Source organism: Borostomias antarcticus (genome assembly GCF_949987555.1).
Source record: "Borostomias antarcticus genome assembly, chromosome: 18".
Taxonomy (NCBI): Eukaryota; Metazoa; Chordata; class Actinopteri; order Stomiiformes; family Stomiidae; genus Borostomias; species Borostomias antarcticus.
In genome coordinates, this window is record NC_140251.1 from 5,886,387 (window position 1) to 5,908,646 (window position 22,260).

Sequence of the window (22,260 nt, forward strand, 5' to 3'; positions counted from 1 at the left end):
GGCCAAGGTCTAGATGAAGAAGCCGGCCTTGTTCTTGGTTATTGGTACTGTAGGCTGGAGACTGGCTAAGAGACAATGAATCGGATGAAGGCAACGTAGCAGGAAATGGGATAGACAATAATCACAACTGAATGTCTTTTCATACAGCACAATGATTCATTTCCATAATCATGACTTCAAACGTCCGAAGTCGTGCCAACCACACATTCACTGAATGAGTGATAGAGAAATATGCCTGGTATTGCTGTAAAATGATTGAGGAAGACATGCCATCATCTATACAACACATCAAGTCTCTGAAGGGTGACATTAACGTCACCGCAACACAGACAATGTAGTGAGAAAGTACATAAAAAAGGAAAGAGATTTTTGGTTTAATTCCAAACGGTATATAACAGCTAAAAAGGTTCCAACTAAAAGTTCAAACTAAAAGGTTAGACAAAACTGTCCAGACAACAATTTTTAGACAAGTACTGTAACACATATCATGGTGTGGTTAGACAATACATGGTGTAACTAATATTTTGATAGGGGTTTTACATAATACATTATCCATTCATAAATATTTGCATCACACCATCATATTCAAAGTAGGAATGTCCTGTAGAAAATACTAAACATCATCCATTTCCCTGTCATTCATTCTGGATAGAAAACATAGTCACTGTCCTCCAATATGGCTACTGTGAAAAATACCCCACCAGAGAGGAAGACAAATTCCCAGAGTTCAAGCATGGTCAGGAGGAGGGTGTGTTCCGACCTCACAAGTTGGAGGGGAGTTTGGAGAGTCTGTGGTCTGCCTCTGCTGTTTCAGCCGGGGACTGTCTGAGGCTGGCATGGGAGGGCGGGGGCTCCGGGGCCCGAGTCTGAGGTTCACACCCCGAGAGGCTCTGACTCAGAGGGGCCGCCACGTGCCTGGGGATGGGACTGAAGGGTTTATTCACAGCCATGGAGGAGGTGATGGGGGCGATGTACGACCCCCTTGACCCCACCAAAGAGTGGCCCGCCGTGACCTGAGGCCCCGCGTGGGGCGGGCGTGCATGTGAGAAGGCGGAGATAGTCCTGACTTCCTGTGTGAAGAGCTCAGCCGGGGACTCCGCCCTCTCTTTAGGGGGCCCTGGGCTCCCGGGGCTGAGAGAAGAATGGGAGGGCGGAGCCGTGCCGGCAGCGCCTCCGTGACACCCAACCCGGCCCGTCGCGGGGCTCCGGGTGGCGGGACTCGTCTGGACCGTGGGCGTGCAGCAGGGCGAGCTGTCTCCCGAGCCATACTGTGCCAGGGAGGCCAGGGCAGAATGCTCCGGAAGGACCTGGGGGAGGAGGAGGGCTGACTGCAGCCCCGCCAGACGGCTCTGAACCAGAAAGGGCGAGACCCCGGCTCCTGCGGCCGGCCGGTCCGGCAGACCCCCGCCCCCAGGGGTGGATCGGGTGGTGGCGGGGGGGCATCGGGGGAGGTTCAGATCGCCGCAGGCCTTGCCCGCCCCCTCGTTACTGGAGCCCATCTGCTGAGTGCCCCTGGCGTGACAAGACTGCGGCTGGCTTAGTGCGGCGGAGCCGACCGGTCTGGAGATCAGGGGGCTTACGCTGGGAGCCGAGGGGGCGGTGAATCTCCCCGACGGCCTCCCCCCCGACCCCTGCCGGGAGTGCCATGCCAGTGGGGCTTGAGCGGAGGAGGGGGAGCCACCGTGGTGGGGGCGAGTGGAGGCATCACAGGGGAGGGGCTGCACGTGGAGCTGGGCTATGCAGGTGGCAGGCGTGCCCCAGAGGGAGCCCTGTCTCATAGGGATGGATGAGGCCGTGCCCAGCCGCACGTGGGTCTGGGTCTGGTGCTGGGTCTGGAGCTGGGTCTGTTTCTGGGTCTGGTGCTGGGTCTGGAGCTGGATCTGGAGCTGGGTCTGGAGCTGGGTGTGCATGCTACTGTCGACCGTTGGCAGGGTGGGTGAGGCGCAGGCCACGGAGAGGTGCTGTGCCCTGAGGGAGGCCAGTATAGGAATGTCCACCCCAGAGTGGAACTTGGCAGGGCTGGAGGGGGAGGCGGAGCCTGAGCTGGGGCAGCTGGTTGTAGGCCCCGCCGCGCGGAGCCTCCTCAGGAGGCCGGAGGGGTCCCGGAAAGGGCCAGACAGGGGGAGGGGGTGGTGGAATAGGATAGGAGGGAGCTCAGCCTGGGTCAGGGCCAGGGCCAGCGGGGTGGTGGCGGCTGCAGCCTGGAGGGGCGCCTGGAGCAACGGTGCCCAGATGACCGAGGTTGACGGGGGCGGCGGTGCGGGCGCTGGTGCCAGGCTCTGTGCAGTCTGGATCAGCCGGCTGCTGAGGGCCATGTCTCGGTCATGCTGCACGATCCTCTGGATGATCTCGTTCTCCTGGAGGTTGAGCGTTCCTGAGCTCAGGTGGTGTTGGACTTTGTGTTGCAGGACAGAGTTCCTCTTTCCTGGAGAACAGAATGCAAAGATTGTTAGGTACTAAAAGAGATACTGGAAAAAGCACACCGCACTGCACACTCAATCGCTCGATGCTGGGTGCTTTAATCAAACAGACAACGTTTCGGCCTTAAAACACCCAGCATCGAAGGCTTGAATGAACACGGTGTGCTTTTTGGCCTTTTTCCTCAAACTAAAAGAGATATACCATAGTGAGGTCTTTTAAACACAACGACCTGACTTCGGAGCACTGAGGTAAGCTTCCACATCTAAAACATTTTTTTAAAATGTGCTGCTGACACACTGGGTGGCCCTTCTGACAGCCTGCTTTGAATTAATTTTCATTTGACATGTTCCCCTTTCACATGCTTTTAATGGTATCATGACCCCTCTCACTGGTCACATACAGTACATGAGTATAATAGTCTATGAAGTCTGCAAAGAGTAGCACAGTAAGGCAGGGGACAGCCTCCTATCCGTCCTCACCTATTCGGCCCAGCCGGTCCAGTGCGACGGTCTCGAAAGCCCTCCTCATCATGGGGTACTCCTCCAGCACCTCGTTGAAGTTGTCCACCGACAGCGAGTACAGACGGCAGTAGTTGTCGGCCTTCACGCTGGCCGTCCTTCGGCCTCGAGTCAGCAAACAGATTTCTGCACAGAAATGACACGTCAAACGAAATGTCACACAGATCCTCACAGGGGCCTCTCACTGACTAGGATTTGTAAGATAATTTTAGTAGCCTAAGTGTGTATTTCTGATGTTTTCAAAAGAGAACGGATCATTTTTAATCTACAGTATTCCTATTTAAAAAGGTCTAACTGTGGAATATGTTGTAAATCTTTATATTTCTTTAAAAATCTTTGGGATATATTCTTATTTTTCACTCCACTCTGGCTTTCAGCACCATGTACCATGTACCAGAGGCGGTTCCCAAATTACACCATCATCATCATCAGCCTCATCATCATCATCATCATAAGAATGATAAAAAAAATACAAAAGAGCTGTGTTTTTTCAACCCCCACAGATGGAGCACTTATTGCAATTTTTGCAGCTTAGAATTTGTCCTGACCTCATCTGTCCAGCCAGATCAGGAACACAAAACCACGTTCCATTTGAAAACGTAGGCATATTTCTGAGGATAGTCACTGCAGATAAGCACACTCTCCCTGTGCTCTGGATAGTGTATTTATCTCATCTATTTACCATATCGTGCAAACATGGCAAGTGAAACACTTCTGCCATGGTTGCGTGTAGGCTTCAACATAAAAGGCGTGTCTGTTTTAAGATTTCCTGTCATCAGTAGCCTATCGCATGTTGAGTAGAAGAGTATTCCTCTTAACAATGGAGGCACAAAGACCAGAAGGTTCTGCCCCAGCTAAATCCAAAGCACTTTTAAAGAAATTATGTGTACAATTTTCCAGTCTGAACTAATCACACAATTTACTGTGATGGATCAGTGGCTTATTTTTTTCAGAGGACTCTCCCCAGGCTTCTGAAAGTCATCTATCCACTCCTCCCCTGTTACACCCCAGGGGTAACGAATGACCACGCCCCCCGCCCACACTCCAGAACTGGATCAACACCCACCTCCAAAATAGGAGCCGTCAGACAGCTTGGTGTCCTTGCTGCTCTTGGTCAGCACGCTCACCAGTCCGTGCTGGATGAAGTACATCTTCTTGCCGATGGTGCCCTCCCGGATAATGTAGTCTCCAGGCTGGAAGACCTCAAAGTGCAACTTGGTGAGCATGGAAGTCACAAAGTTGGGGTCGGCGTTGGCGAACAGAGGCATGGACGCCACCAGCTTTCGACAGTTGAAGTTGACGATCTCCTACAAAGTACATATGACAATTAATATTATTTATTTATGAAATTCCAGACACCGCCTCTGGCCAGCCTCAAGACAGCTGCCTGACACAGAGAGGGAAATTAAACTAAACTTTTTTACATAATTAATATTTTTGGTCGTGTGTGTGGTTCTGTTTGTTAGTTAATTAGTTAGTTAGTTAGTTAGTAAGCAGGATTATGCAAAAACTACCTGACCAATTTTCATGAAACACGGTGTAGGAGTGTAGCATGGGCCAATAAGGAACACATTACATTCTGGAGCGAATCATGGGGCGAGCCACAAATTAAAACAAAACTTTAAGCAACAATTATGCAAAAAGGGAGGGGTCGCCACAGAGCTGGCCAAACATGGCCACCCATTCACCTCCATTAATTTTTGGGACTTGGGCTTGGGGTGAAAAATTCCCCCCATTCATTGTCAATGAGGAGGATTGAAACAGCCATATCTTGATGTGGGAAGGTCACAGAGACACATGGTTTGGACTGACATAAAGCAATCAACCTAACGAATGCAGCAATACCAAACATGTCCTGTTCGCAAAACAAAACTTTGAGCGATGCATTTCCCAAATCACTAAAATTTTGCCCAAATGGGCAGTAAGTAAGTAAATTAAGTAACCTTTCATACAGGAAATGCAGCTCAAAGTGAAGGCAGGGAGGTATTTCATTTTGACAACTGATAATTTGATATCAGCAAATACTTTTCTCTTTTTTCTTTTTTTTGTAACTTCATACTTTTCTATTTTTCATTGCAAATACATAGGAGCTATAATACTTCCCACTGACCACCACTGCTCACCGATGTACAGTATGTTGACACAAATAATATCTCTGTGAGATATATCAGCTTATTACTATTGGTCTTCTTCTTCGTTTGGGTTTGATGTTGTGTCCCCCCCCCCAAGGTCGAGAAGAAATCAGAGCTGAGAGCAACAGAAATTATAGCTCCTTCAGTAGGGTGCGTGCTTTCAAACCAACAGGTTTACAGTTTGAGGCCAGGAAGGACATCAGCTGAAATAATGAATTTTCCTTGTATATTATAGTGATTGTGTTTTTTTGTAAATTGTTAATTATGTATCGTTTAATAAACGTATCAATATGTATCTGTTATTGAGGTTTTATTGTACCCTAGGCCTACTAAATGGTCTCTGATAGCCTAGGGAGAAAGAGAGAGGGAGAGAGAGACCTTCTTATCTCTTTTGTTCGCTTACACATTCAACAACTGCACATACTGACATAGGATTCCTTAATCCTTTAAGTACTAATATCTAATTAAAGCTGCTACGCAGCGATGAGGCGGGGCCAGGCCATTTCAGGCAAGTTTAGGAGCAATAAGCGAGAGAATAGGAAGACAACAAGAAAGTTGACATTCCAATGTTCATTTTGCATCAGTTGAGGATTGAACTTGTAACCTCTGACACCAAGCAACATCCTCTATCTCACTGAGCTAATTAGCAACAACTCCTGTTTGGCTTCACAAATTGACTAAGCCAGTCACCAGGGTGCATGATAAGAGGTCATAATCTGTTTCATCATAAAACACTGAATGTGTGGTATATGTAAAAGCCCATGAAAATATGTTTGTTGATTAAAGTATACACACTGAAACAAAGGATATAACAATAGAAGTTGCATCATATAATGATGGTATGCCCTTCAAAATGTGGATGAGTGGCTGAAGTGATCAGAGTCTCATAATATACAACAAAGGAAAGAGAAAGCTGTTGACAGTACTGTGTATTGTAAAACATGTTGATGCATTGTAAGCTCAATTTTGATTACAATCTGGTCAATGAGTTTGTGAATGACAGTCTGAAGATCCAGTGTAGCAAGTTTGGTGTTAATTGATTGAAAAATGTGAGATGAGATATGTTCAATATTCATTTTTACAGGTTTTGTTTGCTTTTCTTCATAATTGAACATTAACTTCAGCAGCTGTGTGCTCAGTCAGTGGCCAATCAATGAATTTAGTCATTGGAATCCTCGGCGGGGGCTGGGTAGGGTTGCCAACAGCGATGTCTCCGATTGGTGGAGCTTGCGTTGGATTGTGGGTAGTGTAGTTTTCTCTTCAGTATGAAGTGTTGGTTTCAGAGGACAGAATTAAACATATTTTAAAAAATTCAATTTTTGAGATAAAATTCTGAAAAAAATCACACTACATCTACCCTTTCATGACAATTTTGCCCAGATTTTTCATGAACATTGGACATTTATTGAGCGAGAATTTGTAGTAAATGTACAGTATTGCTAATAGTAAAACATTTTGATGCATCATGCGCTCAGTTTTTGATATTTCAAAAATCTGTCAGGATCATTTGGTGTGGGCTGCATTTTGGTTGCAATTGAAAAAAAAATGTGGGAGGAGTTAGGTTTAGATATGTTCTTTTCCATTGACTGTTTGAGGGTATTATTCAGAATACTGTAAAAAAAAAAAAAAATTGAGATAAAATTCTGAAAAAAATCACACTACATCTTGGATATGTTGCCGATATTGTCACTTTTGATGAGGATGATGAGACATTGATTTGGCAAGAATTCGTAGGAACTGTATACAGAACTGTTAACAGTAAAACGTTTTGATGCGCTGTGGGCTCAATTTTTCATATTTCAAAAATCTGTGAGGATCGTTTGGTAAGGACAGTCTGAAGATACAGTATATCAATTTTGGTGTCAATTGAACAAAAAATGTGGGAGGCTATAGGTTTGATAGGTTTTACAGTTTATGAAAAAATCAAAGTGATAGACTTCAAAATTCCTGCAAGGTCAGAGCGTATGAAAGTTTTGTCTCACTTGGGAATACATTCACGTGGTGGTTTTACAGTGATGGCACCTATGGCTGATTTGTTATGATTTTTTTAAGTTTTAAACTTTAGACTGTTGCTGTAGCGCCACCTTCAGGTTTATTGACCTACAATGCAGGTTGAGGACTTGGGTATAGTACTGGAGCTATATGCACATTTTGGTGATTTTTTGTCCATGGGAAGTTAGACTTCAGTGGAAGATGGAGAATAATAATAATATAGGCAAATACAATAGGGTTCCGGCAGCTACGCTGCCTGGCTCCTAAATATATGGTCACAAGAATACAGCTGCACGTAGTACCAGGCATGTTCAATGTCATGATACAGTATGCAGGCTATACAGTGCAATAACTCAAAACTCAATTCATGCCCTCAACTAATTTGAAACAGAATGATTTAAAGGTGCTCTGTTCGATTTACTGCACTTTTTGTAAAAAAATAAAATAAAATAAAAAATCCAATAAATGCAATAAATAGGTCCAGGGGAGTCATAACTATCTGTACAGAAAATATAGCCAACGGTGTAGTGCCTGTGGAACAAATGCTGAATTTCTTTTTATTATGAGCGAAGCCGGCCCAGCGCTGAGCCCCACCCCCTGAACTGCACCGTAAGGAGTGAAAACGCCTACTTGTTTATATCTGATACGCTGCACCACTGCCCCATCTAGTGGCCGAAAAAAAATCGAACTGAGCACCTTTAATTACTGTACAATTAAAAAATGTGTATTTGTGTACCTCATTATAAACTATAGATTTTAGTTTTGGAGCTTACACCTGAAATTATTCACTAAATGATCTTCTACAGTGTGGGCTTTGCCTTGACAGATCGGTTTGTACAGTAGTCATCAAGGTGACACATACAGTATAAAAGCAGCCACGGTGATGATGAGGATGGCGATGACTCGGCAGGGGACCTGAGGTTCATTATTGTGACAACGAGAGACTGGCTGGAGTCTCACCTCTCTCAGCGGTTCGTTGAGCTCGTCCAGGATGTTCTCCTCATCAAACATCTTACCCTGGTAGCGGTGCTCGTAGTAGTCGTGGATCCTCTGGCGCATGCCCGCCGGGAGCTTGTTGAAGGACATGTACTGCTCCACCTGCTTGTACTGCACAGAAAAAAATACAGTCTGATGAGCAACAGGATTCATTTCAAATAAATGGTTCGAGGGGCATCTGTGTGCTCTGGCAGCTGTGTCCGTCGGGGGAAGAAGACATTGAGGTATTAAGCTGCTCTTATGGCTGCATACTAAGTCCATTAACAGTAACAACGTTGTGTTGGACAACAATTTGGCAATTGCTTTGTGGTTTTACAGTTGAGCGGATTTGTTTAGGGGAATAGGGACTGATCCAATATATGCATTTGTAAAATATTACAATTATTTGTTATTATTACACTGTGTATTAATGTATATGACACATATTATGTAACACCTTGGGTTAACGGTCATCAGTATAATACTACTGTATATTTAAGGCTATAGTCAAGTCTGAATACTGAGTCCGTCCTAAAACTGCCCTCGCTGCAAAAATCTGCACCTGATTTATCAGATAAATACAGTTGTCAGCAGTCCACACCTAATAACATTTACCAGTGTGTCCTCCAGGCACAACAAATCTAACCTCAATAGTGCAGTAGATAGTTCCTCTCCGTTGGTTCTAGCATATTCTGTCTATCTAGGCCCTTCTACATTTCTCTCTCATCTTCTCATTCTAAATCCCAGTATAGACATTCCTGTTAAGGTTTATTACTTCCAGCAAAAGTTTTCTATTAAAAGTTTACAGAATTTCTTGGTATGCCAGTTTCATACAGTAACTCGTCATCTTGAACTTTGATGACTTTTTCCAACCTCAACACAATAATCCGTTCTTCACAGACCTGGTTTTTGGATGCAGTAACAGAGACTGGCTCTTTCCCGGGTACCTCACCTTCTCCTGGTACTGCCGGCGAGACGAGTCCAGGGATTGGATGAGGGCCGTGGCGTGTCCCACAAACATGGCAAAACAGGTGGCGCCCACGATCATGCTGAGGATGGTTAGCCACACGTCAGCCATGCCGATGGGTGGGTACAGGCCGTACCCGATACACAGCATGTGGCTCATGGCCTTGAACAGCGCATAGGAATACTGTTGTCCCCAGGTGTCATTCTGCAGGGGGGGGGGGGCAGAATGGGTAGCGCGTGTCATATTCAAGCGGCTTTGGTCAAGTGTCCTATGGTAAGTACGTACTGTACAGTAAAGCTCTTATATAAACAGAGAAGGGGTGTCCAGATGCAATCCACGATCGAGTTACGATTGTGGTGGGGGTGGGGTGGGATGGGGGGGGGTACAGAGAATGGACTTTGGGACTGCCTCTGAGCTCACTCACCACCATCTTGTTTCTGGTGACCCAGCAGTCCACGGGGAAGTCCTGCAGCATGGGCACCAGGAACTGCAGACAGCCGTCCCAGTGACACAGCAGCAGCATCATGGCGATCAGGTTGACGATGCGCACCATGGCGCTGGCCAGGTCATAGGTCATATGAAAAATCTACCGAACCCAGACGAGAAGCATTAATCAGGGCACCACTGAACTAATTCATGCATCTAAACACATACAGTATGAGGAAAATGTCCATTTGTACCTGTGCTATCAGGTGATTTAATGAATTATAGTAGGTGCTATTTGGGCCACTTGTGTAATCTGAGCCCTCTTCCAGACTGAGTTGTTCTGCCATAGACTACCAGCACTATGGAAATGTACATAATCATCTGCATGTGTCACTAATGGCCCAAAGGGGGTATGGCCTTGGTGGTTATTACAGTCAACTAACAGGGGAAAGATCATGCAGAGGACTGTCACTTCACAGTATAAGTGACCATATGTGTGTGTGTGTTTGTAGGGGGGGGGGGCATGATTATGTAATAGGGTTAGGGTTAAGCCATTTATGAAATACGACACAATGGAGATGGGAGGAAGAGGAGACATGAGAGGAATTAGTATGACTTGTATTGTTCATGCCTGAACTCGTCTCATAAACTGTGGTACATATGTGCAACTTGAGAAGAAGGCTAGAGTCTGAAACACTGGAGCAAATGATGGACTGTTCCCATTAATTTATTTTAACGTTTTGATTATAGCGATCTTCATCAGAATGAGGTACAGGGCAAACACTCATTATGAAGGACATGCCTCGCCAATCAGATGCAGGCTGCACAGGTAAATCAGGTGTGATCAGTTAGCATATATTATGTCTTAAATTCATTATTGTAATATTGAAAATATACAATAATAATTTTATAATATAAAATTCAAATAATATTATGTCCTGTAATAGATTGTATTCAGTCTTAGATAGTTTATTAACGTTAATATATGTGAGCAAAACCGTTGACCACACCTGACTTACTTGTGCAGCCTGCATCTGATTGGCGAGGGTGTCCTTCATAATGAGTGTCTGCCCTGTACCTCATTCTGATGAAGATCGCTATGGTCAAGCCATTAAAATAAACTAATGCATAGTGGATGTATGTGCAAGCTCTTTTCTTTTCTATTACAAATGTGCAACTTCCCCACGCGGATTAATAAAGTACCTACTGCTACCTGTTCTACTACCACACTCTGAAAGGCCGAGTCACTCACTACTACGACTAGGGTCCATGCTCACACACAGACTTCAGGGTAAGATGGTGGTAGGGTTGCAAAATTCCGGGAAAATTCACAAACTTCCACAAATTTCAACGGAGCATCCAACATATTGGTGAAAGGATCTTGGTGAAATTCCCAAAGGGAATGTATGGGAATTAAATTATGGGATATACATTATGGGAAATACATTTCTGTTAATTCCCATAGGAGTTTTGTGAATATTCCCAGAATTTTGCAAACCTAAGCTGGACTACAGGTCCCAGCATGCCTTACCTCCTCCCACTGGTGCATGTAGCGGATGAGTCTGGAGAGACGCAGTAGGCGCAGCAGGCTGAGGATCTTGGTGAAGCGGACGATCCTCAGCGCCCGCGCCGTCTTGTAGAACTCCGAGTCAATGCGAGTCTCCACGATGAGGAAGATGTAGTCGACGGGGATGGAGGAGACGAAGTCCACCATGAACCAGCCCTTCAGGTACTTGGTCTTGATCCGCTGCGGGTCCAGGATGATCTCCGTGTTGTCCTCCTTGACGATGCCGGTGCGGAAGTTGAGCACCAGGTCCATGAGAAAGAAGGTGTCGGAGACCACGTTGAAGACGATCCAGGGTGGCGTGTGCTCGTCCTTGAAGAACGTGATGCCCACGGGGATGATGATGAGGTTCCCCACCATCAGCAGCAGCATGGTCAGATCCCAGTAGAACCTGGAACAGGACGGAACACCATCAGTAGCAGCATGATCAGGTCCCAGTAGAACCTGGAGCAGGACAGACCACAGGGCTCACGGTTCGGATTACAGCGCAGTTGTAACACGGTTATTACCACGCCAAGCATGATAAGCTTTTAATTGTAACACCTTCATGATATTTTAAGCTTCTGTTTACAAGACACGGTCATAGATTACTGATCGTAGTGATGTTTGATAGCAATACTTACTGTAGATTTGAATCTACCTACACAACAACCTACACTTTCATCCCAAAAGCAATAACAATGGCCCACAATCACAATTAAAATGAAAAGATCAATCAGAAATAAAGAGAAAAAAAATATTTGATGCAAAAATGTCTTCTCATCAATCATATGCAAAAACACTTCAAATCATTTGTCTAATTTGAATTATAGAATTGTCATTTCAGTTTAAATTCTGAATTGATGGCATTAAAATAGAATTGAGTGAGCATGTGTTTGGCTGTGTATTCCAGCCCCTTCCTATAACCAGTGATCGATCCAGCAGGCGGATGGCATGCTCTAAGCCCAGTATTACTGGGAGAGCACAGATAAGCCTTCCTATAGAATGTATTACAGCAACAACAACACCATGGAGCTACACCAGGCAGGAATACAGATACAGGCTCCCTCTTTACTGGCCAGCGACTGATCATTGCAGGTCATAAAGGACTCCTTTCACTACTGTACTTGAGATTGTTTCACAATGAAAAGTGCCTTATAAATAAAATGAATTCTTATTATTATTATTACTACTACTTTATTTTTCATCATATTCAGAACCAAGTATGTGAATGTGATGAATATGGTAGAAATGTCTGGTAGGAATGTTTGCATTCTCTGCCTATATTTTATGAAGTACGAAGTATGGATGAGAGGTTGGATGGGTGTCATTGAATGGATGACTGTGTGTGTGTGTGTGTGTGTGTGTGTGTGTGTGTGTGTGTGTGTGTGTGTGTGTGTGTGTGTGTGTGTGTATGTTGAGGTATAAAGAAACAACCTTTGCAATAAAACTGATATCTCCTACAGCCTAACAGGTCAACAAACAGACCGACCAGTGCCACCGGGAGCCAGGCTACATTACTGGAACAGTAACATTATCTGTTGTCAAATTAGCGTCGCTGTGTAGCCTACTGCAAGTGGCGTGGAGGGCACACCGAGGGCATCCGCAGGACAATTTTGCAACCTCACACACACACACACACACACACACACACACACACACACACACACACATACACACAACGTGCCACACGTTGTCACAATCAGCTTTTTGTCTTTTTCTCTGCCAAACAAAGCATTCGCATTTCATGCTGTTTGTCGCCTGTGCGGTCACACACTGGTGCTAACTGCACTACCGCCCCCCCCCTCTCTCCTTCTCTGTGGCTAAATCCACCGCTATCTACCCCAGGGAACCCATCCATGCTCCATTTCCAGGAGTTGGCTCTCAGCAGCCAGATGTTGAGTAGTTACCATTAAACCATGTGTCACGCAGGACCACAGGAACAGCTGGGCCAAAAAAAGGGACAGTTACATTACTGCCCCACATACATAACAGTGCATAATACAGTATTCAGCCCCTAACCCCCCTTCCCCACTAAATCATCATCCAATTACCTACTGGACAATGTCATCAGCATATAGAGTAGCCCAGCAGGCTCTGATGATGATGATGAGCATGGAGGAAGACTGGAGGCCCAGCCCCGTGGGAGCGGAGGGACCATTTTGATGTGGGTCGGCTACAGGGATGTTAAAGTGCACGAGAGAAACAGACAAGAGGGGAGAGCTGCAAGCAAAGTGAACACAAAAAGGCTTAAAATTGCAAAAGGAGCTTAGATCAATCAGGTCAGCTGAAAAAGGGACCATGTTTGTACTAGATACTTATCTGTTGTGGTGTACGTACAGTATAAGCACCAAAGCCAGAATTCAGCACAATGCTTTACCTCACACACAGACACACACCTGTAGGTCAGGAGAGTCTAGTGGTCCTGCCCGGCCACTCCCAGCTTCACCCGTAGCCTACCTTCATCATCTACAGTATCTAGTGTATGTGGGGGCTGTGATTTATTTATCTATTATTTATTTTTGCCTCTGATAATGTGATGGAGGTTCACTATAGATAGCACTGTGGTATGAAACTTTACAGAGGCCTGTATGAAGGCACCAGTGTAGAAACATCTACTGTACTATTTCAAATGAGTCAATAATGATAATGAGAGAGGTCCACATCTTCACTGGCCCAACTACAGCAGTGGCTCCATCATGTTCCAAACCCCTCCTCCCCCAAACAAAGCCCAGAGTGATGGCACCTCTAACGCACCGCAGAGCTGACAGTTGGTAGGACCGTGTGCTTGTCAAGCCTCCTGATTTCTCACTCCATCTGGTTTTTCTTTCATTTCAATCTCTCCACTGCTGCCACCCCCCTCCCTTCTGCTCATACATACCATATCTACTCCATTATACTAATTGAGTTGTAATAATCTCCCCTGATGTGTGCTTGTAATCTTGACAGGTCATGTTACCTTATTTTGATTACCCCATTTCCCCAGGCCCATAGGTGCACTCTCTATAATATACTGCCCTCCCCAACTGATAAAAAAGTGTAATTCAGATGAGTGGAGAAAAAATCCCTGCAGTGACACGTATCAGAATAGCCTATACTATACTGCCCAGTGACAACATGATGACAGCAGAGCTCAAGGTTAAATGTTATTAAATAAATAAATAAAATTAAAAATACACATGTATATATATATATGCATATATATGTATGCAATATATATATAGGCTATATATATATATATATATATATATATATATGTGTGTTTGTGTGTAATACATACAGTGTTCCAATATATATATATATATATGTGTGTGTAATATATATATATATATATATATATATATATTACATATTATATATATGCCTGTTATAATTGGAACGCTTGCCTTATATTCAGCACAGATTTTACAATGAATGAATGTTAGTTAAATCCTTTATGCGGCATCAAATGCCAGCCTTGTAAAAAATAAATCTGTGGGGTTTTTCGAGTCGAGGTCCAATTGCTGACCATAGGCTGCTCGCATTGGTTTCATCTATTTGCTAATAATCACTAATAATCACATCTATTCCAACACCTGTTTGATACCAAGCAACACATTGGTTAATAAAAAGACCCCTAGGCCTGGCTTCATTCATTTAAACAGGTAGAAAAACACATCTGCTGAGAGTGATAAATGTAATGTAGGCTAGTAGATATGAGATGCCCTCTGGGCCCCTAAGAATAAGTAAAGTGGAAAATTATATTTAATAATATGAAAAAAATATCATAACCTACTGTCTACTGTCTGTCAATACAGTTCAATTTATGATTGCAATAGTTGAAAGTGATCTTCTTTTTTTGTACAAAAATACCTAAAATCACTGTATGGATGAATGATCCAGAATCCTGCAGACTTCACGCGCTCTCGCTCGTGCTCCACGGCCCTCTCGCTCCCTAACATTCGCAAAGAGAACTTGTTGACTCCCGGTTGAAGCATCGCCCCAAACTGCCGGTGCATAAAGCCCGCTTGGTACAACCTGTCGTCGTCAGGCATGATTTGCTCGGTTCCTTCTAACTTGATGAAACTCGGCTGATCAAAAGGAGATGCCGGAGGTGCTCCCTGTTCGACCCACGGGCCGTGTTCTCCCGCCGGGAAACTATCCTCGGTGGCGCTAGCATCTGCCTCGGGGAGAAGGCGCCGCCGCTCAGCGGGATCAGATCCCAGGGTATGTCGACCGGTGATGGACGACAGGCTGCCACTGAACATGCCACAGTCTCCGTTCAAGTTTGTCTTCACGGAAACGTCAGTTTCCAAGTCTCCACTGTTGGTGTCCCCAATGCTTTTGCAACTGCTTGCAGGGGATGCTGAAGGCAGATGCTTCAGTCCGATACTTTTCCTCTTATTGTCCTTGTCACCGGCTTCTCCTTCGTCAATCATACAGGCTTTTTGACCAATGTTTTGCGGCAAGCTATACAGCCGTTTACGCATGGAAGAATGCAACCTCTCCATAATTAAAAAAGAAAAAGAAAAGAATATAGATGCGCTTTTAGAAGATGATAGTGAACAAAAAAAACACAAAAGCTTGGACAATGACAAAACGTGAAGCTCAAATACTTAGCCTTAATGGCTCGGGATGCAAAAAGCAGCGACGGAGTATCACAGCCAGACAGGTCGAATCTTTGACACTTGGAACGTGCTCCAGGTTTGATGTTTCACCAATACGTGCCGCGTGGGTTCGACGGTAAGTCTAGTAGACTAGGCTACATGCCCGGGGAATTCACAGGATCAAAGTAGGCTATTCCAAAAAAACAAGGTGTAGGAACGCATCGGGATGCGGCATGCTGTGTGCCGGACGTGTCGGGAGTGCTGGTGAGATCTTCAATGACAAAGCATGATTTATATCATCCCCAAATATTTCAGTGCTGTCAGTACAGAAAACGATGACACGCAGTTCGTGCCAGCATCCAGCTGACATCACTGATCCATCACCCTCGTGCTCTCTAATAACGTGAATATTAATGTAGCTAATCTATCTGGTTGCCATAGGAGCGAGGATAGCACATGCGCCCATCCGTCGCCGGTCAGGGCGTTTAAAAGGATGATTCAGTGATGTGATCTTGCCACATATCTATTTTGATGAAACGGCCATACCAATAACATAGGCCTACTTTATCTGGAAGTTTATACGTTAAATCAGTCAGTGATTCCCCTTAACCCTAGGCTATAGGCCTATAAGGAGACCGTAGGCTATCACAGGCTATAGCCTAGGCCTATCCTACATCATCCACATTAAGCCTAGGCCTATACCTTTTAAATTCGTTTGAAAGAATATTAGGCCTACATGTGGCTCCTGATCATGGGGCTTGTAGAACTAGAACTATTAATTGTCATAGCTGATCAGAGACCTCATACTCTGAGAGCATTGATGCCTTCATGGTGACTGCATAGCTTTATTTGCGGAATTGGCTTTAGGCATGGGATGAAATGGCTTAGGCCTATTCCAAATTAATTATGACTATCTGAGAGTGGTTAGGCTACTGTTTGAAACCAGGCCAGGTCCAGCCTGGCTTATGTGCATGACTGGCTTGTTTCTGTTCAGGACTGGTAGGACGGAAGCTAGTCATGCCACTGAAATAGCTGTGAATCGAAATGACATGAAATAATGTCTGATAAATTAAGATAGGTCTTGTCGCCTGAACACATCAATTCCAATGCTTCCAATGCTAATCCAGCACAATAAGAGTGGGATAGACAGTTAGCTCATGAGCTCACAACAACTAGCAGCAGCTTCCATAACATTAATGGTAGGGGTCAGTGGCTAAAGCAGTTACACTGATGATTCCTGTAACTTAAGCTATTTTGCTGCAATTGGTTCAACTTCTGTTTCTGGATAGAAGTCATTACTTGCTGTTTTGCACTTCCCTTTAGGTGGTGAATAAGTAGACCAAGACACAGTGGGTTATCTGGACATCTACTTGATTGAGTCATCAGGTAGCAATGTTGTTTGTAAATAGTTAAGTGTTAATAGGCCTCCTTTTACTATATATATATATATATATATATATATATATATAGGATCTTGATATTATATTGATATGAACATATGAAAGTAAAGTTAAAGGACATGGCCAACATTTTGGGAAATGCGCTTGTTTTCCATCTTCTCTGGGGTTAGACAAGCAGTATGAAGCATTTTCAATTCTGTGTGTGCAATATGGAGTGGCGAGACCTGGGCCGCTTAGCCTAGCTTAGCGGCATTCACTGGTACCAGGTTACCACTTTCCAAATGTCACAAAATAACCCCCCCAATACAACTCCAAAACGATTTTGTTTAGAGTTTTTAATGTGTGTATTTACCACATTGAGTGATCACAATTTTTTATTAAACATTTTCGTTTTCTAAGCAGAAATACTCAGAACTATTTTTTTTAGAACCAGGCGTAGGGATTACACACATCACTCCAAACGCGTAGCATTGGGACTAGCTAGGTATCGAGGTAAACAAACCTGCATTCCAACGAGTGAAGTGGATATCATCAGCTCGCACATAGTTAGATTCTACAATAGACTAGCTCGTATCTAGATACACCATCCATAACTTTATAATTATGGTTCAGTGTGTTGTAAAGAGCTGTAATAACAGGCAGTCGAGGCCAGGGTATCACGGGTCGTTCCATAGGTTTCCAAAGGATCCGGAGCGGGCGAAGTTTGTATGCTGGGTAGTATCCACCATCCATTTGGTTGTGTGTGTGTGTGTGTGTATGTGTGTGTGAGTTGTATATTCATAAAAGGTGGGGTTTATGGCGTATGAAACATGGAATTTGTGTTTATATGGTGGTGAGTACCAACACTTGTGTGTATGTGTATGTGAGAACTGTCTGTTAATAGGTGGAGTTGATGGCATATTAATTACCTAATGTTGGGTGTTCTGTCCTTCCACATGGACCTGTCCTCCTCAGCTGATCTGTTGTCATCTACATAAGAAACTAATATTGGTAAATGTAATCAATGAGAGCAGTGTGAGAAATTGAGGTGATCCAATAATTATTTTGAGGCAATGGTTTCACTTACTGTCTTGTGGGCACTTCTCAGATATAGCTGTGATTTTGTGCTTGGCTTCCACAGTAGTGGGGGTGGGACTTGGTTGGAGGGACAGGCTGAGAGATAGAATAGCAGATGGAGAGACACTAGGGAGGAGAGCGGGAGACAACACCATATTGCATGCATTTATTCCCACTCAACCCCTCCTCACTGTTTGATTGTAGACACTATAAGATGTTTGGTTCAAATGAGTAAAACCCAATCCCCACTCATAGTGTATAAAGTTGAATCCCATCCGGTCTCCCAGCCCCAGCCCTCTACTTACCCAGACCCACCATGGGAGACCCGTACTACCCCTGACCCTAACCCACCCACTACAGCCTACGGACTACTGTACTTTATGTGAGTAGCTTGAGGAGGGAGAATGGCAGCTTGGAACTGATGGGACTCCAGAAATTGGCTGACTGGATGATTGGTGTCATCTCTCTGGCAAAAGTTCCAGTCTCCCAGGATAATGTGAGAGATTGAGTCATCTTGTATGAAATCTGACAGGGCAGTCAAGAAGTTATGGGATGTATTATTAGACCTGTAGATATTAGTGATGGTGAGCAGATCTGATGAGATGGATGTTATTTGGAACTTGTCATCAGTGGCATCTCTACAGAATTTAAAGTCTTCTGGGAAGTAGGTGGCAAGGCCTTTCCTGTGTCCTGTGCTGTTTAAGTGACTGAGTCTGCCTTCCAGGTGGAATGGCTGGTCCAGCTGTTGATTGGCTGGAAGAGATTAGGGTCTGTTCTGATGTCCTGTTGCCTCCCTCCCGTGGCCGAAAACGGTAAATGCAGTCTATCACCGGTAATACACATTGTAGCCAACTAATGCCGGCCTTACACCTACCGACTTTCCCCCCGATTTCAAAGTCTCAGACAAAATTCCAAAGTCGGAATAAAATCTTGAGAGTCTTGCGGAAGTTGCTGCACGCTCCCGTGATCACAGTCGTTAGGTGTAAGGTGGTCTTAAAACTCGATTCTGGCCAGTCTTTGTCACGTCTTGGCCTTACGACAATATCAAACGTTTGATATTCTCGCAAGTCTTTAGTCTTGTCTTATGCAAATTGTGTGGTTCACTGACGTGATCATTATCAACAACCAATAGGCGATTTGCAGAATCCTAGTCTGTGACTAGTATGTGACTTAAAACTCTTTTTAAAGTCTTTAGATGTGAGAGAGTGTCAGATGACAGTCTTTTTAAAATCTTTTAAAAATTTTATCAAAGTCTTCTAGTGTATGGACAGCATAACAAGAACATGGACTAAATCATACTTGGACAACAGAACGTAATGAACATAAAAATCAAACAAAGTACAGTTATTCTTAGCTACCAATAGCCTATAACCAGAGATTACATGATAATAGTATGAAGAAGCTATCAAAATTCCTACCGAAGCCATAGCTAGCAACATAGGGCTAACACTAATATAGCTAGAAACATAGGGCTAACACTAATCTACCGGGCATTTCTAAGCAATGATAAAACATTGTGGTAGAATCTCACCATTAAGGGATTGAACCAGCACACTTTCATCACTTTGCTCAAATATAATTATCCCTCGCACTGTTATCCATCTATATACTAATAAAAGACTTACAACTACAGGGCTACAACACAGTAGATGGCGGAGCTAGCAACATAGGGCTATGCTAATATAGCTAGCAACATAGGGCTAACACTAATCTACCAGGCATTTCTAAGCAATGATAAAACATCGTGGTAGAATCTCACTATTAAGCAGTGGCGTCTGGTGGGTCCCAGAACCGGGTAAGCCAGGACCAATGAAGCACGCACACGCAGCACGCACGGTTTTCTGGGGGGTGCGCTTTCAAAGCATGCCCTGATGGGCGGTTTCACAGCACCAGAAGGGTGCTGAGCAGTGGCATTTTTATATGTAAAAAACATACAGGAAAACTATAGTAGCCTAATGACAAAACATCATCCACGACCTTCGGCATGGGAGGCGGACGCCCTATCCACTAGACCACCAAGGATCTGGAAAATGTGCGGTGTCATAGTGTTTTTGTTTTGATGTTCTGGGACCACTGTCTCTTGTGGTAGCAACATAGAACTGCAGGTTCTACACCAGTCACTGATGGCACACAGGAGCACTCTCACTTTCAGTAACAGACTCACCACCATGCACTGCAGAACAGAACGCTTGAGGAAGTCCTTCCTCCCAACAGCCATTAGACTATTCAACTCCACACAATCTGGGCGTGGCCACAGGGATTGCACTTATTAATAACGCACCATTATGACACTATGGCTTTTAACTGGAGATCACTTGGTGTACAACACATCCATTGTTTTTAACAACGTACATGTCTGATGTTTTTGGTCTGTCCTTATCTTGTATGTTTCTATATGTGTATTGTTGTCTTGTGTTGTTTTTATGGCTGTTTTATGAGCTACGTGGCATTTTAATTTCCTTCGGGATAAATAAAGTGAATCAAATCAAATCAAGGTGGTAGCAATATAGAACTGCAGGTCAACAACACCACTGCCTCTTGTGGTAGCAACATAGAACTGCAGGTCAACAACACGACGGAGGAAGGAAGGGAAGGAGGGAGGGAGGGAGTGACAACCGGACATTTGCTATTTTTGGTGCGCTGGCTTACAGCCATGCACAAAAATGTGTTCAATTGCTGTGTGCATTCAGCTACAAATACATGAATACGACAGATAAAAGGCCTAAAACCAGTGTTAATGTATGGGCCTAAGCCATAAGCTACTGATAACTGAAAACCGTGCCCAGAATGTAGCTGCATCCAGATGGCATTTTCGCACAATTAGGAGATGTATAGGCCTTATTAAACTGTTATTATTTCAATGTAAATATTTCTTAGAGCCCTTAATTAACCCATATTATCCGTGCTGTAAAGACTTTCCCATATACAGTATTTTTTTTACATTTTGGCACATAGCTGGATGTGCCCAACAAATGCCACCTGTAAACTAATCTTTGTATGTGATCACGTTTGAGGTATGAAAATGTCAAAATAAAAGTCAAACTAGGATTTAGGAGTGGGCTATAGGCAGTCATATAGATGACCACGGAAACATCTGGGAAGCATCATTACATGAAGCTCAAGTCTGCTGGATGACTATTGACAGCTGATTATCTGGGTCAATAGTGCCTCCTACAGGTGTATTTCTGCAGTTCCATCTGGGGCTTTCACCAGTCCTACACCTACATACATGCTCACGGGGAGAAAAGTGAAGAACTGAGTGCTAAACAGGAGCTTTACTCAGCTTTCATTTATCTGTTTCCAATCAACCCATCACGCATATGATGTAAAAATTACATGTGTAGATATTTCTGTTTCTGCAACCCCCTAAAAGTGTGACGACTATGCTTAATAAACTTAATAGCTAATTAGCATGGTCGTCACACTTTGGGGGTTGCAGAAGCAGCTGTATCCATGAAGTTATTACCCACCAAACAGTCAATCCAATTCATCACATGCATGGTGAATTGATTGGATTTGAACATGTAAAAAAAATAGATTTTGAGTGAAGCGCCCCCTTCATGGTTTAAGGTGCTTTGCCTCTCCTTATCTCCTTTCCCTGAGCACTATTGATGGGAAATAATTTGACTATTGATACATTTCCTGGAGTTGTATGGATTCTGCCAGGTCTCTCAGCCATCCTCTCAGTTCATATCATGGCAGCAGCAGGTAGAGAGGCCATGAGGAAAGGAAGTCATGTCTGCTGGTGATGAGACCCAGTCCTGCTCTCTTTCTGGCAGAGAACAACACATAAACACAGCCAGTGATCGATTGAAGTCTACACTGTACAAATGGAATAGGCATGGACAGACTTCTTCTATTGGCAGTGATAACCCCCTCCTTCATCGTGTTACACCGTGTGGTTATCATATGGTAGATACCTGTGTAACCTTCAACTATATTGTAGAGTGGAGACCTGTGTAACCTTCGACATACTCTTAGCTTTAGCTTTGCATACATGACATGCTTGGTAGGCTACTGTTCACCGATACTAAAGGGACCTATATCAATAACAAAGACACTGTGTCCTCGTGGGTAACAATTAGAAGCGTAAAAAACTATCTTCTTTCAAAGGGCTCGAGCACCCTGGCTTATACTGGACATTCTGTCCTTTGGTGATGAAGATATACAGTTGATGAAGATATAGTAGGTACTATACGAAGATATTAGGTAGGTTCAGCTCTTTCAAGTTCCTTTAGTCTCAA

The 22,260-nt window shown here is 44.1% G+C and overlaps 1 protein-coding gene across 1 annotated transcript; it reads right to left on the reverse strand.

Annotated features, from left to right (window-relative positions):
• Nucleotides 1-761: 761 nt before the first annotated feature.
• On the reverse strand, nucleotides 762-15,464 carry LOC311320608 (potassium/sodium hyperpolarization-activated cyclic nucleotide-gated channel 3-like; the record flags this gene model as incomplete). The annotated part of the gene is made up of 9 exons (XM_084452403.1): nucleotides 762-1,868; nucleotides 1,923-2,425; nucleotides 2,901-3,065; nucleotides 4,006-4,246; nucleotides 8,024-8,170; nucleotides 8,991-9,209; nucleotides 9,430-9,591; nucleotides 10,963-11,386; nucleotides 14,827-15,464. 9 exons carry the CDS (start codon nucleotides 15,462-15,464, stop codon nucleotides 762-764), a joined length of 3,606 nt encoding a protein of 1,201 aa, XP_084308529.1.
• Between the last annotated feature and the right edge of the window lie 6,796 nt (nucleotides 15,465-22,260).